Genomic DNA, 20,631 nt, shown 5'->3' with positions numbered 1-20,631 from the left:
TTTTGTCACTCTGAGAATACAGAAGAGAAATGGACAAGTTTGGATATCTTCCACCTGGATGAAGAACAAAGGAAAACAAAACATTCACCCTTATCTGGTTCTCTTAAACATTGATTTCAATGCTATCTCTCTGTCTTCTGGGATTGAACAGAAATATCACATTTACAATGAAATGATTTGCTTTTTCTTCCATTAGAATAAGTCTTCTACATGGGTTAATGTCTTCTAGGACCTGTGTGGTGTATAGGGTGACAGGTTGTGAGACTGAGGGGAGAACTTTACTTTGGGGCAGGGTGTTAACTCAAAAATGGTTAGGTCTTTAAAAATTCTTCCAAAGTGACAATGTAATGGTTCCTTTCTCTACAGCAGGGGAGAGACACAGGGACAGTTTTGAAACATCAAGAACACATGCTATAGAACCTAAGCTTCAACATCAATGAGCATATTACCATAGAAGGAGCAAATTTACTGGGATCTTACAAGAACTACAGGCAAAGAACTTCAGACTCTTGGGAGAAGAGGAGAATTCACATTTTCCAGTGATTAGGGCCCTCACTGGTTGTCCAGTCCTGAGTGGTCAGCCTTGAAGCCATATATACACCACCAACAAAACAGATGTATAGCAGGTTTTATGTTTGTTCTCTCTCTCTCTCTCTCTCTCTCTCTCTCTCTCTCTCTCCTCCCTCCCTCCCTCCCTCCCTCCCTCTCTCCCTCCCTCCTCCTCTCTCTCTCTTACACACGCACACCTACACGAACATATTTGTGTATGTATATATGTGTATGTAGGTAACAATAATAATCAAAGACAGAAAAAGAGACTATTGGAAATGTATGTTGAGTGCATGGCAGGTGTTGAAGAGAGAGTACCTGAGAGGGGCCGTGAGAGGATAGGGAAGGGGAAATTTATGCAATTCCATTTCAATTTCAAACATATTTTTAAATTTATTTTTTATTTCATTTTATATTTTATCTGTAGTTCTCCCTCCAACCCTCCTTCTTGCCCACTGCCTCCCCCAAAGCCAACCCTCTATCTACTCCTCCCAATGGGTAAGGGCACCCAGGAGAAGTCAGCAAATTCTGGTATATTAAGCTGGGGAAGGACCAAGCTCCTGCATTAAGTGTGAGCATGGCATCCCACCATAGGGAACGGGCTCCAGTAATGGGCTCCAGGATAGATCCTGGTCCTACTGGCAGGAAAAAAACAAGTATCTGTAACAGAAATTTGATCAGGATAATCTAACACAAAGCATTATTAACTATCAAAAGGTTTGTTAGGCATTGAAAGGGCTAAAATAGCACTTGGAGTGAAGAAATGGAGAACAACAGAATGCAGAGGAGAAGCAGTTTGAACCAGGGAATGAAGGAGGACACTTAACAATTCACTTCTCCAAGGCAGTGAGCTCATACTTCAGTGAAGAAGGTTCAGAAGCTCCAGGAAGCCCAAGCTTCAGCTCCCGAAGAAACATGTGAGGAATGTATTTTTCCTAAGGCTACCTTTCCTAGTGACTGGAAACTCCTCACCTGCTTGTCCTGGAAGCGTTGCCAGAGAGGAATCATGAAAGGAGTCAGGGAGAAAGTCTCCCTCCTCTTGAAGTGCATTGGAGTGTTCTTCCAGATACCTCACTTGACTAGACCAGGTATCACATAGCCGAGAAAGGAAATGTTGACATACTCCATTTTCTGATCCAATTAAGGAAAAGGGAGTAGGTTTGGAGGTGAGACAAAAAAATATGGAGTTTAGGAACACATAATAAAATATGGCAGAAAGATGATTTAGAGTATGGGCAAAGAGATCACTTAGACACAGAGAAGCTTCTGTGTTATATTTGTCTAGATCCAGGGAACAAGTGTGAAATTAAAGGAAATTTATTTCAAAAATATATGTATACACATGCATACACATAACCATGACTAATATATCTATAAATAAATACATTAAACATACATTCAAATAATATCGCTCACATTAACATACAAACTCACATTCCAATTCTTCAAGAAAAGGTTAATCTGATGTAAAAGAAATTGGAAATGTTGTAAATTTAATACTCATGCATGAAATTCTCAAAAAAATAATAAAAACAGGAAGCAAGTGAATATAAAAAAGTTATCAATTTTTAATGAGAAAGGACTTGGCTTTTATGATTATGAGATGAAATATTTCATTCTTATTTGATACTCCTCTTGCAGATGTTAGAAAAATAATAAGGCAGGCTTAAACTGTGTTTAGTAAAGTCTGTGGTAATCAAAACAGACATGCCCCAAATGGGAAGGAAAGGCAGACACATCTAATAGCCTACAAGTAAAAGAGGACACAGAGGCATATGTCTCATAGAAGCAATTTATTAAGAACAAATAAGGAAGATATTTTACTTCCTTTTTAGTAGTTTAACTGCAGTTCTTTCAATGAGCTATATAATCTGCAGCAGAAACTAAAGCCCTAAGTTCTCCTGTTCAGATAAGTGATGTAGATTTGTTCTGACATTAGCCTGAGAGGAAATAGCAGCACAGCACAAAGAATTAAGAATCAAAGAAAAACACCATGCACACATACACATATTCATATGTGCGTAGTCATACAGACACATGCTAACACATAGCTATCAAAAAATTCATTAGTCAGTGTAATTGTCCAAAGAAAGTTGTGCTTCTGAATTAATGATTCTAATTACGGTGTCTGTAGTTAAGTTAAAAACCTTTAACTTGACCGCCATGCTCAGAGAGTCCGGAATCAACCCATGCTTATTCAGTCCCAGACCAGCTGGCCTTGGTGGGCTCCCAATAAATCAGTTCCACTGTCACAGTGGGTGGGTGCATCCCTCGTGGTCCTGATTTTTTGCTCATGTTCTCCCTCCTTCTGCTCCTCATTTGGACCTTAAGAGCTCAGACCGTTGCTCCAAATTGAGACTCTGTCTCTACCTCGATCCATCGCCAGATGAAGGTTCTAAGGTGATATGCAAGATATTCATCAGTATAGGATAGGGTCATTTCAGGTTCCCTCTCCTTAGTTGCCCAAGGTACCAGCTGGGGACATATTCCTGGACACCTGCGAACCCCTCAAGAGTCAAGTCTCTTGCCAACCCTAAGATGGCTCCCTTAGATAGGATATATACTTCGCTGCTCCCGTATCCATCCTTCCTATATCCCAACCATCCCAATCCTCCGAGCTCCTCCCATCCTCCCCTTCTCATATTTCTCATCCCATTTCCCCTTTGCCCCATGCCACCTCACCCGCAAGTTCCCAGTTTTTGCCCTGGAATCTTGTCTACTTCCTCCTCTCCATGCGGATGACTATATGATTTTCTTTGGGTTCACTTTCTTATTTAGCTTCTATAGGATCACACATTATATGAACTGGCTTTGTGGGAGCTTAGCCTGTTTGGACGCTCACCTTTCTGGATGTAGATAGAAGGACCTTGGTCTTCCCGCAGGGCAGGGAATTTGGACTGCTCTTCAGTATCGAGAGGGAGGGGGAATGGAGTGGGGGGAGGAGAAGAAGAGTGGGGATAGGGGGAGGGAAGTGGGGGGAGGGCAATATTTGGGAGGAGGGGAGGGAAATGGGAAATGGGGAGCAGGTGGAAATTTTAATTAAAAAAGAATAAAAATAAATAAATAAGTAAAAAAAAAAATAAAATAAAAAAAAAAATAAAAAATAAATCCTAAAAAAAAAAAAAAATAGTAACCCCAACTAGAATAGGAGTGAAGGATTCATACAGCATGACTTTATTTCTCTATGTATATTTCTAATCTAGCTCATGATTTAAATACTTAAGATACCTGCTGTGAAGATAACATTGTTACCATGGGGAATTTACTATGTGAACTCAATAAAATGCTAACAATGACTAAATTACTCATAAAGCAGAAAACATTGTTAACGATGATAAACAGTTGGACCCAACAGCTATTTGCTTGTGAACAAGTTACTTCTGTGCTTCAGTTTCCTTATTTATAAACTGAATATTACTACTTTCTTCAAAATGTGTTTAGAGAGATTAAAGTACATATTAAGTTCATGGACTCATTGGCACAAAATACCATGTGAGGGAAATGTAATAATGCTTGCAATTATACATAAGTAGTCATTAATGTCATATGCTTCTAGTTAATGGGTTAGCTATGGATTAAATTATGTGGATAAATATTCACAAAAAAAAAAAAAACCTTTAACTTCAACATTGAAAAATTAATGAGTAAGGAGGTAATTAAGCTTTAGAATGTACTGGTAGCTAATAATGGGCAAAGTTTGCAGTAGGCATGCACGTTAAAACAATTTCTCCTACACCTGACCCACCCCTATAACTTTCTATACAAATAAATATGTCCTTTCTATAAAAAACATACAAATGTCTCCTTTTGCATCTGTGGACATTTCATGGCATGTTTGTGTTTTTCTACAGTAGCAGTATAACTACAAAACATTGCGCTCATGCCTGTAAAAGGATTCACAGCTCAGGCAATTGTTCCATGCTCAGTGTTAGTGCTATATCTTGGAGAATTGTTTGTTCTCATCCACTGTGTTATCGCCTTCTTGATGTTACTAACAAATCTGTCAGTCAGTTAACTGTGATCTTGATGTATTAATTACATTGATCTGCTTGGGCCATACTGTTTTCCTTCTCTATAAATGCAAAACATGTTATCTCAAAACTCCTAAGAAGCCAACTCAATGCTTTGTAGTTCAGAAGTAGAGAGAGCTGTAATTCTCATTGGATTTCCTTATTATTCTTGCTCACATTGTCACTTGGCTATGTAGCGGATTTAGGGATCTTGGCTTGTGATACATATCAGAAGCAAAATGATGATGTTTGCCCATTTTAAAGTTAGTAATTAAAAATGAGTTATAAGCTAGTTATTGGTACAGTGGAATGTGAAGATTAGAGTAAAAGAATACTTTCACACATCAGGTGTTTTCCTGCCCCGTACAATAATGTGTAAAAATGCTTCATAAAGTGAGATTGATATACACCTTTTTGGGATTTGATAAAGATTGTAAACTTGTCTTCTGCATTTATCTAAAAAGTGATGTGTATTAGGTAGACGTATAATTCATCTATAGACAGAGTCTGTGTAGTCCTCAAAATCTAATTGTAGGTATCAGGTGACAGGAGAAGAAAAAATGAGTTAAAAATGGACTGTTTCTGGCAAAGGTGCTTCTGTCACCTGGGTTGGGACAGTAGTATTAAAAGAGAAACATGCCAGTCATGTAGAAAGTTTCTATCTATTCATTAGATGACTTGTTGATCAATTGACTTCAGAAGTTGGAAAAAAATAAGAATGAAGGTATAGGGAGTAGTTAACATTTCCAGACAAGAGGATAAGTGAAGATGGGGCTTAAAAGAGCCCGCACACTATTTATCCTGGGGGTAGGGAGGGTTGTTTAAATTTGGAACATCAGTATTAAATATTCTGGTTTCCTAGGCACAGGGTGACTTTTCTCACCTTCTACATTCTGCTGTAAAATTATAGCTAAACAGTTATGATTTAATAAACATGAGAAAATTTTAAACTAAAATGTTCTTGGGCTGGAGACTGCATCATCAGTTAAGAGTGCTTATTGCTCTTCCAGAGGACTCAGGTTTGACCTCAGCACTCATGTTGAGGGGTTTGTAACTGCCAGAAAACTCCAGCTGCAAGGGATCCAGCACCCTCTTCTGTCTCTGCAAGAATTCATATACAGGTGGCAGATGCTCGCTCACACAAGCACACAAAGACAAAGACACACATGGCACACATATGCATTTAAATGAAAAATATACATCTTTATAGCAAAATTGGAATGTAAACTGAGTGAAAAAGAGAAAGGGAGCTTAACCCTAGTCCTAATCTTTCTCCACTTCCTGACTGTGGATACAGTACCACAGCAGCTCCCTGCTTCTTCCGCCGGATTTTTCCATTATGATGGGCTTCACTTTGTGTTGTGTGTAACCCCTTCTTTCTAAACATAAACAAGTGAATAAAAATTTAGAGAGTCAATGCTTGATTCCTAGACTATTTAGGTGAGTAATCCAGAACGTGAATGTATGGATTAAGAAAGATAAATTTTATTCACTGCAGACAGCATACGTTGTCTAGGGCATCGCCTACAGATAGATGGTCTCAGACTTCATGGTGGGATCCCTACAGTAGGAACAAGGAGAGGGAGATGTGGCTTAAAGTATATCCGTAGAGGAATGCATTGCAAAAGCAGTGAGATGAAAACTATCTCCTTTTCTATGGCAAAGCTGAGAAAAAATTGCTTAAATATGCCATTAGATTAAGAACAAGGAGGTGTCTGCTGATGGTGGTAAAAGCAGCCAGATTGCAGTGGGCGGAAGCATGTGGGAAGTGAGGAAGTGGAGAAAGAGTCGAGGCAACGTTTTAAGCAGCATGACTGAGAAGGAGGTGCTACAGAGGGCAGCAGTTATAAGGCATTATAACTCTCAGTGAGGCTTTTATTTTTAAAGATGGCATTGAACTTCTCACTGTTCTGTGAGCATGCCATTATCACTAACAGCTTGCTGCCCTTGTACATATTTCTCCTCATACTTGTTATACTGATCTACGGCTTTGCCAACTGGAATTTTTTTTTATGTAGTCAAGGCTAAGTTCAAATTTAATTTTCTCTTGTGCTTTTTTTGCTGTCTCTCAAGTAGTAAATCTTTCCTTGTACTTCACTTTGTCGTTTTTACACGTGTGTGTGTGTGTGTGTGTGTGTGTGTGGTATGAGTGTGTGTGGCTTTCTACCCTAGAATATAGAGATCATTGCCTTGGCATAGTTGTGTCTATATATTTCGATAGATTTAATAAGAAGATACTGTGTCCATGACAAAATTGGGACTAGAGGTGTGTAAGGATAACGAGGATGTGCCCTCAAATTAATCACAGTACAATGAGGGAGGGTTCTAAAAGTAAAAAAAACTTCAAAACAGCATGATAATGACTTCATCAAAATATTTATGAATGAACAAAGTAGTGGAGGGAATATGGACAGAGCATTTAGAATTCCCATGGTTTCCTATGGAAAGAAGTATAGCTGAGGAGCACATAAGGTCCTCTAGCTGAAGAATGAATATTCCCTTAGCATAAATTGATAGTGAAATGTAAAGTTCATGACCACTAGAGCTATAAATATTCAGGGAAACTGGACTGAGCAGTACTCAAAGCCTGGCAAAGAAGGTTGCCGTAGTTAAATGAGTGCCAGAATATATGTTAGTATTCCATATAGAACTTCTAAACAGTAGATTCCACATACCAGCAGGCATATTTGTCCATGGCTTCCTTGCCATGCATTCACATTCATATGTGTGATCAGATTAATTGGAAATGGTGGCATGAAAACAACATGAAAGCATATATGTGCATACCATATACTGGTTCTTTTCATGTGCTGTTTGTATTGGTTAATGAATAAAGAAACTGACTTGGCCTAATATGGACAGAACTTAGGTAGGCGGAGAAGATGGAGCTGAATTTTGGGAGGTAGAAAGCAGAGACACCATGGAGCTGCCAGAGACAGACCCTGGGAATTTTACCCAGTAAACCACTGCCACATGGCAATATACAAATTAATAAAAATGGGTTAAAGTAATATAAGAGTTAGCCAATAAGAAGATAGAGCTAATGGGCCAAGCAATATTTTAATTATTATAGTTTCTGTGTGCTTATTTCGGTTCTGGGCAGCCGGGACAAACAGCGACCTCTCTACAACATACTTCTCATCTGTGGAATAAAAGATTAGGTCTTCTGTTTATAGGGAAAATGATGCATTATCTTATCTTTTTGCATCTTCTTCTGCTGACGGTATTCTCATATGCTCAGGACCTCATTGCTTAGAATCTTCATAGCACATTTCACTCCCTACAATTCCCGTCATTCCTTCATTCATTCAACATTCATTCATAGAATATTGTTTACTTCCAGTGGCCCAGGCAGTTTTTCAGATCTTGTTGACTGAGTCATGAAAAAGAGAGCTGTGAACTGTGCTTTCAGTATGTAGTAGGAGATGTTCAAATGTAGGAAACCAATAGAGAAGAGTGAAGGTGGCACCTCTCAGTGAATCGGCATAGGAAGGTTGACTTGACACATTGATGAGAATGTATGCGTGTGTGTGATGAGGAAATTACGAGAACAAGACTGGAAATGTAAGGAGGAGATCATACAGAGATCTGGAGGCTGTAGGACTGCTTGGGCACTATTCTAAGGTTTTAGAAACACAGTGACCAAATTCAACAAGGCTCTATCCTTCAGTACACTCCCACGTTGTGACAACATCTCAATTTTATCCCACAGTTTAAGGGAGGTCAGACTAATGCAGTAGATGCATCAATTGCTTGTGCACGCTCTATCTCCTCTCCTTTCCACACATGGGGAATGTACCACTGAGGAACTGGCTGCCACCTTTATTTCTTCTCTTGTTGAATCATACAGAATGGAGGCAAAGAGAAGGGAGACTAGGAAAGGGGAGGATATATTCCTTTTTGAAAAAAAAATATTCCTTTTTTATATATTACATCCCAACTAGAATTTTCCATTCCCTCCTCTCCACCTGATTCCTCTCCCTCACCTCCCGTCTCCTCCAGCGTCACTCCTCCTCCTTTCCCTTCTAAAAATAAAGCAGTCCTCCCAGGTATAGCAACCAAACATGGCAAAACATGTTACAATAATAGTGTGCACATGCCCTCATATTAAGGCTGGACAAGGCAACCAAGTATGAGGAAAAGAGTCCTAGAAGCAGGTAAGAGAGTCAGAGACAGCCTCCACTGCCTCTGTTAGGAGTCCCACAAGAACACCAACCTACAAATGATAACTTATGTGCAGAGGACCTAGGTCAAATGTATACAGGCCCTGTAATTGTTGCTTCAGTTACTGTGAGCCCCTGTTAGCCCTGGGTAGTTCTTGTGGTGTGCTTGGCATCTCTGGTTCCTATAATACTCCCTCTCCTTCTTCAGCAGAATTCCCTGAGCTCCTCCTAATGTTTGGCTGTGGGTCTCTGCACCTGCTCTGATCATTTGCTGGATAAAACCTCTCTGATGACAATTATGCTAGGCTCCAGTCTGCAAGTACAGCATAATATCATTAGGAATCATATCAATGGCTGTTTTTTTTCAGTTGTGTTTGGTTCTATCTTAGGTTTCTGGGCTATCCAGTCTCTGGTTCTTGGCCTTCCATGCATTGTCAGGTATGGGTTACCTCTTCTGGCATGGACCTAATGTTGTACCTGTCATTGGTTGGCCACCCCCTCAAATTCTGTGTCACTTTTACCCAAGCACATGTTACAGGCTTCATGGCTGTGTTGGTATCCAAGTACCTCAAATTGAAGCCTTGCCTGGTTAGAAAAGGTAAGCTGTTCTGGCTCCATATCTCCTACTATTAGAATCTTTTCTAGGGTTACTCTTGTAAATTCCATGGAGTTTCCATTAAGAGAGGTTTCTACCTCTCTTCTGAAATGCCCCACATTTCCAGTGCCTCTCCCGGGACATTCTCCCTCCATCCCTTCCGAACATCTTATCCCTGTTGTTCTCTTCCCCACCTGCACCCCAATCCACCAGCGAAAACTTTTCCATTTCTTATTTACAGATAGATCCATGTACAGGTTCATTTACTTAATTTCTCTGGGACTGTGAATTGTAGCATGGTTATCCTTTACTTTCTAGCTAATATCCATTTATGAGTGAGTACATGCCATGATTTTTTTTTCTGGGTCTGGGTTACCTCCCTCCGGATCAGTTTTTTTTCTAGCTCCAATATATATAATTTACCTGCAAATTTTCTAAAGTCGTTTTTTTCTAACTGCTATGTTATACTCCACTTTGTAAATGTAAATACATCCACATTTTGTTATCTGTTCTTTGGTTGAGGGACAACTAGGTTGTTTCCAGGTTCTGGCTCTTATGAATAAAACTACTACTAAAATAGCTGAGCTAGTGTCTTTGAGGAAGTAAGGAGCATCCTTTGGGTATTTGCCCAGGAGTGGGTCTAGAGGTAGAATGATTCCCAATTATCTAAAAAAAACTATTGACTTCCAAAGTGATTGTACCAATTTGTACCTCCACTAGCAGTGGGGGAGTCCCCCCCTTTCTCCATACCCTTGCCAGCATGAACTGTCGCTTGTGTTTTGATCTTAGCCTTTCTGGCAGGTGTAAGCTAATATCTCAGTGCCCTTTTGGTTTGCATTTCCTTGATGGCTAAGGATGTTGGGCAAACAAAATGTCTTGGTCACTTAAGAGTCCTTTGTTGAAAATTCTCTGTTTAGATTTGTTCCCAATTTTAAACGGATTAGTTGGTTTGTTATATGTAGTTTCTTGAATTCTTTGTATATTTTGGAGATTAGCTATCTGTTGGTTACGGAGTTACTGAAAATCTTTTTCCATTCTGTGAACTGCCATTTTGCCCTATAGGCTCTGTCCTTTCCTTATAGGAGCCTTTTAGTTTTATGAGGTCTCATTTATTAATTGTTGATCTTCATGCCTGTGCTATTGGTGTTCTGTTCAAGAAGTTGTATGCTGATGTCTTTGATCCAATTATATTTGAATTTTGTCCATGGCGAAAGATATGGATCTATTCGCATTCTTTTACTTGCTCACGTCTAGTTAGATGCTTTCTTTTTTCATCGTTTATTTCTAACTTCATTTTCAAAAATTACATAGTCAATAGGTGTGTGACTTTACTTCTGAGTCTTTGATTTATTTCATTCATCAGCGTTTCTGTTTTTATACCAATATCTCACAGTTTTTATTATTATTGCTCTGAAGTACATCTTGAAAAGGGATAGTGACACCTCCAGAAATTCTTTTATTGTATAGGATTGTTCTAGGTATACTGTTTCTTCTTTCCCATATAAAATTGAGTATTGTTATTTCAAGATATTTAAGGAATTGTGTTGGGAATTTGATGAGTTTGTTGTCGATTGCATTTCGTAAGATGACTGCTTTTGCTATGTTATTTTTACAAATCCATAAACATGGGAGATCTTTCCATCTTCTGATAGTTTCTTTATTTTCTTCAAAGACTTGCAATTATCATTATACCAAGTCTTTTACTTGCTTAATTAGAGTTACCCCAAGATATTTTTTTGTTATTTGTGGCTATTGTGGGGGATGTTGTTTCTTTGATGTCTCTCAGAGGAATTTCTATGTCATTTGTACATAGGAGGATTATTGATATTCTTGAGTTAATTTTGTATCCAGCCACTTTGCTGAAGGAGTTTATCAGCTGTAGTTCCTTGATAGAATTTTGAGACCAGTTATGTATACTATCTCATCATCTGCTAATAGAGATGTTTTTATTTCTTTCTTTCCAATTCGTATTCACTTGATCTCTGTTAGTTGTCTTACTGCTCTAGCTAGAATATCAAGTACTATGTTGAATAGTTATGGAGAAAGTGGACAACATTGTCTTGTTCCTGATTTTTGTGTAATTGCTTTGAGTTTTTCTCCATTTAATTTGATGTTAGTCCAAGGCTTGATGTAAATTGCCTTTACGTTGTTTGTGTATTTTCCTTGTAACCTTGATCTCTCCAAGACTTTTATCATGAAGGCATGTTGGATTTTGTAAAAGACCTTTTCAGTATGAAATGAAATAAATCCAATAATTATTTTCTTTCCATTTGTTTATATGGTGAATTACATTAACAGATTTTCTCTTGTGAAAACATCCCTGCATTTCTGGGAAGAAGCCTACTCGGCCATGATGAACGATCTTTTTGAAGTATCTTAGATTTGGTTTATGAGTATTTTATTGAGCACTTTCACACACACACACACGCACACACACACACACACACACAAATTCAACTGAAATAAAAACAGATTTTTAAAAAAATCTCTTCACTAACAATTTCCCTTATTTATCTAATTTAAGAGACTGTTCTCAACATACATTTTCTTTTTTTATTATTATAAATGATTGGCCAATAGCTTAGGCTTATTTTTAAATAGCTCTTATGACTTAAATTAACCCATTTCTATTAATCTCTGTGCTGTCCCCAAACTTGTTTACCTCATCTTTGAATGTCCCATGTTGCTTTTTCTGCATCTGGCTGGCTACTTCTCCTGACTCCCTGACTCCACTCTTCTTCTTCTTCCCAGAATTCTCTCATACCCAAAATTCTGTACCACTATTTTAACTTGTAATTGAGTTTGGTTTGGGTGTACAAAGAAGATATTTTTTTTCTTGATGTAAATACTTATCGCTTTTTCGTAGGGGGAATTCTATCTTAGTTTCCACATGACTGTGCTAATTTTGTCCCTCATCTTTACTGTGCAAGAAAAGGTTCCTCTTCTTCATACCTACATCAACATTGATCTGTTATCTGTTTTATAACTTCTCTTCTTATATATAAGTAAAATTATGTATTTTTGTGATTTTCATTTTCCTCATGATGAGTGATATCAAACCACATTTGATATGAGTGTAAGCTATTTTTAATGTTTTATTTAAAAACTCAACATTTAAAACTTTTAGTCATTTATTTAAATTGTGTTGTTACTATGTGACTGACGTATGTTTCTCCCAACCTACACATCATATTTTTAATGTGGTTTTAATTCCTCTTGTTTAGTTTTGCCTTGCTGCTTAGATATTTGGTACACACATTCTTAAATATTTGACAGTAATACAAATCCCTGAGAAGACCACTCTCCCACAACTGTTTTCTTTTACTAGGAACTTTTCAATTTCAGGTTTTCTTTTCAGATAGGAAATCTCTTTTGCATTTATTTTTATGTAGTATGAAAGAGAAAGATCCATTTCAATTTTGTGAACCAAGATTCCTAGTTTCCCCAACACTGAAAAGCAGAATCAATGAAAGAGACATTCAACTCAATAATTACTGACTCAATTCTCAGTAATTATTCCTGTAACTTCCAATAATCCATTAACTTTCCATAACCTGTAACCATTAGCCCTTTATTCGTCCATAAAAAGGGAGTATTTCACTGTGATATCCTGCCCCAAAGGGTTGTGGGTATATATGTTATATTGAAAACATCGTATTTACAAGCAAAGGATTTGAATTGAAATTTAGAATTTCAGGAATTTGAATTTTGCTGCTGAAACATTTCTCATCAAGTGATAAAGACAATTCATATTTTTAAAAAATCATTGCAAAATTTAAGTGACAAATTATTTAAGAATAATTTGCTGTCTCTGCGTTATAATGATGAGTGATTTTGAATACTTTCATTAGGTATGCTTTACTAATATACTGTAAGAATATAACTCTATTGTGTTGCTCTCCTGTTAATTGTTTAAATTTCCTGATCCCTAGCTGCAAAGGAGGATCCCGAGTATTTCATTTCCACTCTGTTGGAATAACTGTGTTGTTTTTGAGATTCTGTTAGATTGGGTGTGTTTGTGTACAATCTTATACCAATTTGTTTTATTGGCATTCTGTTGATCTTAAATGCACTACCTTTTGAGATGTTTGTGATATTAATAATTTTTAAGTCTGTTGATTAACTCCCATTAAATACAAACTCATGAGTCTGACCCTAATTATTTTTGCATATTCCATTTTTTCAGTTATTATATATCTGCTCTAAAACCACATTTTCCTTCATTGTAGAAAAAATAACAATAATTGAAATTGACTCAGCAGATGCTATACTTTATTATCAAAAACATAATAGTGAAATAAATTTAGTACTTTTAAATATACATATTAATTTCAAGTAAATGAGAAATCATTCAAGGATCAGTCTTGAAATTTGGTTATGTTTTAGTGAGTAGATATATTTTTTTCAGAAATTGGCTGTGAGCATTGATTTATATTTAATGTAGCTCTGCACTAAAGAATATGCTGTTTTCATTAAGTTAATGTGTCCTTGAAAGAGTGTTTATGTAGCAGGCTGTGCATAAGAGAGGGATTTTTTTGTTTCCAGGACAAATTATGGAAATAACACTAAGGAAGTTTGCTGTGTAAATGGAGAATTTTAGTGTTTGTGAAAATATCAAATGTAGACAGTGTACTCGTTTGGGTTCTACTCATAAAAAGTTTAGAAATAGAATATTTACTTTATCTATTATCACATTTATGAAATGATTAAGATTTTTTTATAAGAATTTCCTCCGTAAACCCTGAACTATACGGACTTTCAGCTCTGCATTATTATTCAACCACTAACAATATTTTTTTTATTTCAGTTGTAGGCATGCTAAAAATGTGTTTGTCCTATTTGTTTTTTTTCTTCTGAACTGTGCTTTCATTGTGTGCACTCAACAGTGGCTGCTGGCTCCGGAGAAGTGATGCACATTTGTAACACCTATCCACCAATTTTAGATGTCTTCACATTCCAGATGCTTAGATTATAAAATGACTTGCTATTTGCAATGGTTCTGGTTTTTTTCCCTTTTAAGTAGTAAGTTTGGCACTAAATACAGTGTGTGTAGACTTGTTCTGAATACACTGAATGGCATCACTGACAATTATTATAAATAAACACTTAAAATATAATTTTATACTTAAATACTTTGTTGTTTTAAGTGTCTAATGAAGACACTGAATTGGCATATATTTCTATTTTCTACTTGTTCTATGCAATTTATTAATCTTTTCTTCTATGGTGTCTTCATTTTAGTTATTTTACATTTTTTTTTACTTAATTCAAGTTAAATTAATCAAAACTTAGCTAACTTGGCTCTCTCACAGGCCACTGAAGGAATCACATCTCTTAACCATTTTCAGCAATAGCCCCTTATTCTTTATAGATGATGATATGGGAAGAGTAAAACTGTCAGTCTTGTCTTATATAAGATATACTATGGTTTAAATTTGGCAAAGATTTATATGAATCCATATATATATATATGTACATGTAAATTGATATAAATATTTATATATAAACAAAGCAAATACACATACATACACACAGACATATATATGTATATTTCCTTATGTAAATACACATATAGAAATTGATGCTTTAGAAGAAAAAAATTCTAATTTTCAAATAACATTGACAATAGCTTGAATTGTGTGTGTGTGTATTCTTGTTATTGTTCTGAAATAATAAGATTTTCTGATCTATGATTCCTGGAGGAGGCTAAAAAAAATGTTGAAATACCAATAAGCTGAGCTGCTCCTGTGTTCCTATGGGATGTCAGTCTTGTGAGTGTTTGTCTGGTCCACGAAGGCAAACCTAGCAAAAATCAACCTGAACACAGAGAGATACACCACACTGCTTCATGATTAGCACACCAATAACAATGGTTTTTCTTTTAAGCTACAGAATATTCTTTACTGTCTAATCCAAAGATTTCCTTATCTCTTTACACTATTTGACATTGTTCATATTTTTGTGCTTTTCAACTCTTCTGGTAGTTTATTTTCTTTATATACTTTGAATACACACACATGCGTGCACACACACAAATATACATGTATTTTCTTTTATGATTCATTTTCCATAATATTCTTGATATCTCTATTATTTGTTTTCACCATTCACTCATAAAGAATAAATACGTTTTCTCTTATAGTCTCATTTTTTCATGTCTTCATTAAAATAATATAGCATGGAGACATGTCCAACACTAATGTAACCTAGATGTAAGTGGACAGAATTATCATAAATTCTAAAGATGGCTAAATTCTACAAAAAAATCTTTCTCCTAAGATCTTTAGTATGTTCTAAAACCTTGTTAGTCTCATATTTCATTTTTAGTAGGATTAAAAATGAATGTAAAGCATGAATATGGGAAAATGATATATCTGTAAATACAAAAATATAGTCATAATATTTCCAATTTATGGAAATTGAGAAAAGCCAAAATGGAAATTTCCAAATGTCTTCATTTTATCAGTAATAAAACGACCCTTTATCTCATGCACACAGTGATATGGATTGACGAAAAGCCTAAATGTGAAAAGCATAGGTAGTTCATTTTTATAGCAATATATAGATATTGCTATAATATATATAAATATATATTACTATATGTATATATGTGAAGCTTTTTACATCTTTGTGTTATTTATTTTAGAGTTGCATATTCTGTCCTGCCATATAACAGATACTTCATAACATAGAATACATGAAGTGCTAAGAAATAATCAACATAAAAGACACTAATTAAATGAAATGAAGGCACAATTAATAGAATATCAAATTATTTTAAAAGATGGTTGGAATTTATTACTTTCAAAATTTGCAGACATCTGCCAGATGGTACTTGGGATCATTTACACTAGTCGTGTAACTAACTCTCGTCACTTTGTATGGGAGGCTTGAAAACGAATGTTCACAGTGAAATCGTGACATTGATCATCTGAAAATGGAGAAAATACTTAAGGGCACGAAAAAATGTCTATGTTGTGAAATAATATTCTAATATAGTGATTTATGGCAGCAAAATTAACCCGTTTTATAGATTGTAATTACTTTTTAATGATATAGCTATGAATGGCACTTATATAAATATTTAAATTGTGATAACATGTATCTTACCTTTATAAGCACATGAATGAAACCTTTTATTCTAGTTTCTCTGTTTCCATTTAAATGAAATTCCGCATTAAAAAGTCCTTATATAGGCCATCAAGAGTGATAGTAAGATCATATTATGGAATCTTCCCCTGATATTAGGAACGTAGCCCAGAGCCACTGTTATCTCCTGTTGCTGTAGTGACCTGTGAGTGATATCCATCTCCTAGACATTTTGATGGATCATTAATAAACTTTGTTTTGATTTATACTTGTTCAAATGGTAAATTTTTGTAACACCAGCCTATTAATTTGTCTTTTAATGTAACAGAACTTTATTTAAGTCAAGCTGTTACTTTCTATGATGCTTGCTTTAAAAACAATAGATTGTTTCTGAGTTTCCAATTTGAGACATGTAATAGAACATTTCCATTACTTATGCATGATTGCACAAATATATAGACATTAGTAAAAACTGGTGACAAACAAATTATTGTTCTAATAATCACCATTGTAAGTGTTTATTTCATCTAAAATATGTATGTGAGAGGGGGAGGGAGAGAGAGGTGAAAAAGAAAGATAGGGGGAGAGAGAGAAAGAGAAAGAATGAAAATATGGAATAGGGAGAAAGGAAAGTGAGAAAGTGAGAGAAAAGCTAAGCTAAATCATTAAAAGCTGATAATAGGGATGTTCCACTTGTTTATTATTTGAACAATTCAGATTGTAAGTGGTCTAATCTTGTGAAAATTCTTGTACCAGAACTTATTTGACAATTTTTTGAAAGTCATTACTTAATGTTTTTGAATTCCTCATTCCATAACACATATGTGGCTAACATTGATGTATCACCATTTATTAAGAATTAAAAGCAATGATCTTCAACAACTTCACAGTCAGCAGAAAGTGATGGTTCCTGCGGATCTGACAATAGCTTTAAAAGCTGTTTCTTTCTTATTTATTTATGCTACTGGAAAGTTACGTGTTCAATTACTCTTGGAATAACATGAAACAGCAAATACAGTCTTACCCATGCATGCCCCATCAGGAAGCACCTTTAAATGGTGCACTTAGTACTGCAGTTCTTTTGAGAGACTGTTCAGCTGACAGGCGAAAGACAAAGTAAATTTGTTCACTTCTTTTATAAGAATGTGAAGCTAGTTATGCAAATACAAATACTTTATCCCATTGTAATAGGCAACTTTTCTTCATAACTTAAAGGACTAACCTCCTGATGTTTTTATTTCTCTCAATATAGCTTTCTGTAAACTATTCAGAATATACCCTCTCTTGAATTTTACAGTGTGTTATTATTTTCCAAATGTTTACTGTTTTGAAATGAATTGTCATTTTATGTTTTAGGAATATACAATAGATGTTTTCTTTCGACAAAAATGGAAAGATGAGCGTTTAAAATTTAAAGGTCCTATGAATATCCTTCGACTTAACAATTTAATGGCTAGCAAAATCTGGACCCCAGATACTTTCTTTCACAATGGGAAGAAGTCGGTGGCTCATAACATGACAATGCCAAACAAGCTGCTTCGAATCCAGGATGATGGGACACTGCTCTACACCATGAGGTATGTTGTTGAGACATGTTGCAAAGACTGTCACACTGTGCACCACCAGCTGGGCAAAGTACCATTAACCAGGAGCACAAGTGGAACATCTTCCTAAAATTACCCAATAGCTCACATTTTGTTTTATAAAAGTATGGACTTTAAGTAATTATAATGAATTTAATTTTAAGCTTGAAAGTCCCCTGGTTATTAAAATTGATACTTTTGGTATTCTCCACATTCCATTTTAATTAAAAAACTTTAGTATATGACTAGAAATTTGTTTGCAGAAGTGTGCAATTTGCCTTTCTGTATCCCATCTTGTAGCATCTGCAATTTTAAATGATTTTTAAGTACATATTTTAATCTGTATGTAATGTTCCATTATAAATAAAAATTCATCATTTTTATGTATCAATTAAATTGGTTAAATGAAATCATGTATTAGGCCTAATCATATAATATTAGTATTTTATGACTAGAAATAATGATGTAACATCAATTTCATGCAGTTCATCCTCTCTTGAAAATATAGAAATACATGCAACTGTTGATCATTACAATTACCGTTTAAGTATTCTGATGAATATTTTAAAATCAATTAACTTAATGACATTGAACTAAAAATTATAAACCTAATAAAATGATGTTGATCCCAAAGTTAATGATTAATGAAGAATTTGAAAAACAAAATGTTATTAGTGTTATATGCACACAGACATCATGCTCCATGCATTCAATGTCTTATAATGTCATATGAAGAGTTAAGTACTACATTTTAGCAATTAAAGCTGTTTTCTATTGTGCCTAGAGGAAACAGGAGATAGGAATTGAGGACTGATTTCTAGGTGACCATTGCCTGCAGTGGAGGCACTGGGTTATTCTTTCTCCTGTTTTAGAATACTTCAATACTTAGATGTTACACTCTTAATGACTTTATGTTTCAACCATTTATTTCTAAAGATTAACGTCCAGAGATTATATAATATTAAGAACGGTTACAGAGTGTTCTATTTGTATCCTATGTGACTTTTATGCCAGGTTGGCTGATGACTGCCTCTTTCTCAGCTCAATTAGAACAGACTTTTCTTTGAGTTCCATTTAGTTCTTGTTTATTCACTTTGCTTTTATGTGAAATGGAAATAATTAGAAATGTTCTTCATAATAGATTTTATCTGGTTATTCTTTTCTATGATCTATATTATGGTCAGATATAGAAATTATATATTTAAAATTACTAGACTTGTACCTCTAATTTAGCCAGGAATTACTGTGAACAATGTAATTTTAGATGATACAGCTATCTATATCTTATGTATGTCTCTACACATATCTTCCTATTTAGCATAAGATACATGTTCAAAAATGGCATGTCTTTAAGAAACCATATACTGAAGTAATACATAAGCCTTTCTCTATATTTGATGATATAATGAGAAAAAGTCACCATTTACATAACAGCTTTCAGAATCTTCAGCTATTAAATATTGATGGTGATGTTAATGGCAAACCTTTTTTTCAAATACATATATAATTTATTTTTATTGTGTTTAAACCTCTATAAGCCTAATATAGAGCTCCAATTCTACTAAAACCAGTAACAAGTGATTTATCTTGACTAGCAAATCCACTTAAACCAAGAGTGGAATTTTGGCTTCTAGGCTTACGGTCCAAGCTGAATGCCCAATGCACTTGGAGGATTTTCCAATGGACGCTCACTCGTGCCCGCTGAAATTTGGAAGCTGTAAGTATAAGGATAAAAGTATGTTTTAAACCAATAGTGCCACCAGTAGTCAACATCTCTGCTGGATCGTGCAGTTTCTTCTCTTCTTATGGAATGCATAATAAATTCCCTATGGGATGCAGAAGTGAAACACACGGTGGTTGCTCTCAAGAAACCAGCTGGAGTATCTCATGGCTCACTCAAATATTTTCATCCATGCTTTTCAGTTTAAAGCATCATTTCTTTTGCTACAATAAAAAAAACCTATGTGTTTTAGTTTGTGTATAAAACTAAATCAGGGACTATTGTAGAGTCAGTCCTATACTTTATTCATATTTTCTCCTAAGGCTATCATTTTTAAAATGTAAAATTATTTCTACCGTTTGCTTGCTATTTGACTGATATTTGGGCCAGAAAGAGATAAAGTCCATTCAGTTGTCTGTCTGCCATTTACCTGATGGGAGAAGTTCTTTTTCTTTTTAAAACACATTTAATGAAGATGACAAGATTGGAAGGTTACACATCAGTATCTTCTGTGCAGATAGAACATTTCTAAAAGTTTCTGTGCCTCTGGACATTCTCTGGGTCACTGGGTTGTATCTTATATGTCAAGCAGAAGCATTCACACTATGGAATAATGGAAAGAGCAAAGTCAGGTCATCTTTCTGGGCCCACAAGACACTCCAGGAAGTTTCAGGATTAATTCATCAGTGTAGCTAAGCAGCCGCCTTCTTTCTGAAGATGCCTTCTTCCTTGACCTTCTTAGAAACTGTGCTTTTTCTGATATCCCATTTTTGTGCATTCTGAGCAGCTTTAGGTTTTTCTTTTACTTCTGTAAAATAGAAGCTTTCCCTTATAACCTGATTAACTGTACTGACAGACTGAGCAAGGAAGCTTGTATCTTCTCTCAGACTACCAACTCGGCGAAAATAGAATGGTCAATAGA

At 35.5% G+C, this 20,631-nt stretch overlaps 1 protein-coding gene across 5 annotated transcripts in view; it reads left to right on the top strand.

The window, feature by feature from the left end:
• Gabra2 (gamma-aminobutyric acid type A receptor subunit alpha2) overlaps nucleotides 1–20,631 on the top strand; it is a 128,772-nt gene that overhangs the window by 51,827 nt on the left and 56,314 nt on the right. For all 5 annotated transcript variants that reach the window (XM_057771928.1, XM_057771925.1, XM_057771924.1 and 2 more), the window contains exons 5-6: nucleotides 17,763–17,983; nucleotides 19,624–19,706. In XM_057771928.1, the coding sequence (XP_057627911.1) occupies nucleotides 17,763–17,983; nucleotides 19,624–19,706 (304 nt within the window). The remainder of the gene's footprint in view (nucleotides 1–17,762; nucleotides 17,984–19,623; nucleotides 19,707–20,631) is intronic.

This window comes from Chionomys nivalis, chromosome 6 (genome assembly GCF_950005125.1).
Source record: "Chionomys nivalis chromosome 6, mChiNiv1.1, whole genome shotgun sequence".
NCBI lineage: Eukaryota > Metazoa > Chordata > Mammalia > Rodentia > Cricetidae > Chionomys > Chionomys nivalis.
The sequence above is the reverse complement of the archived record's forward strand: the minus strand, read 5'-3'. Positions and strand labels throughout refer to the sequence as shown.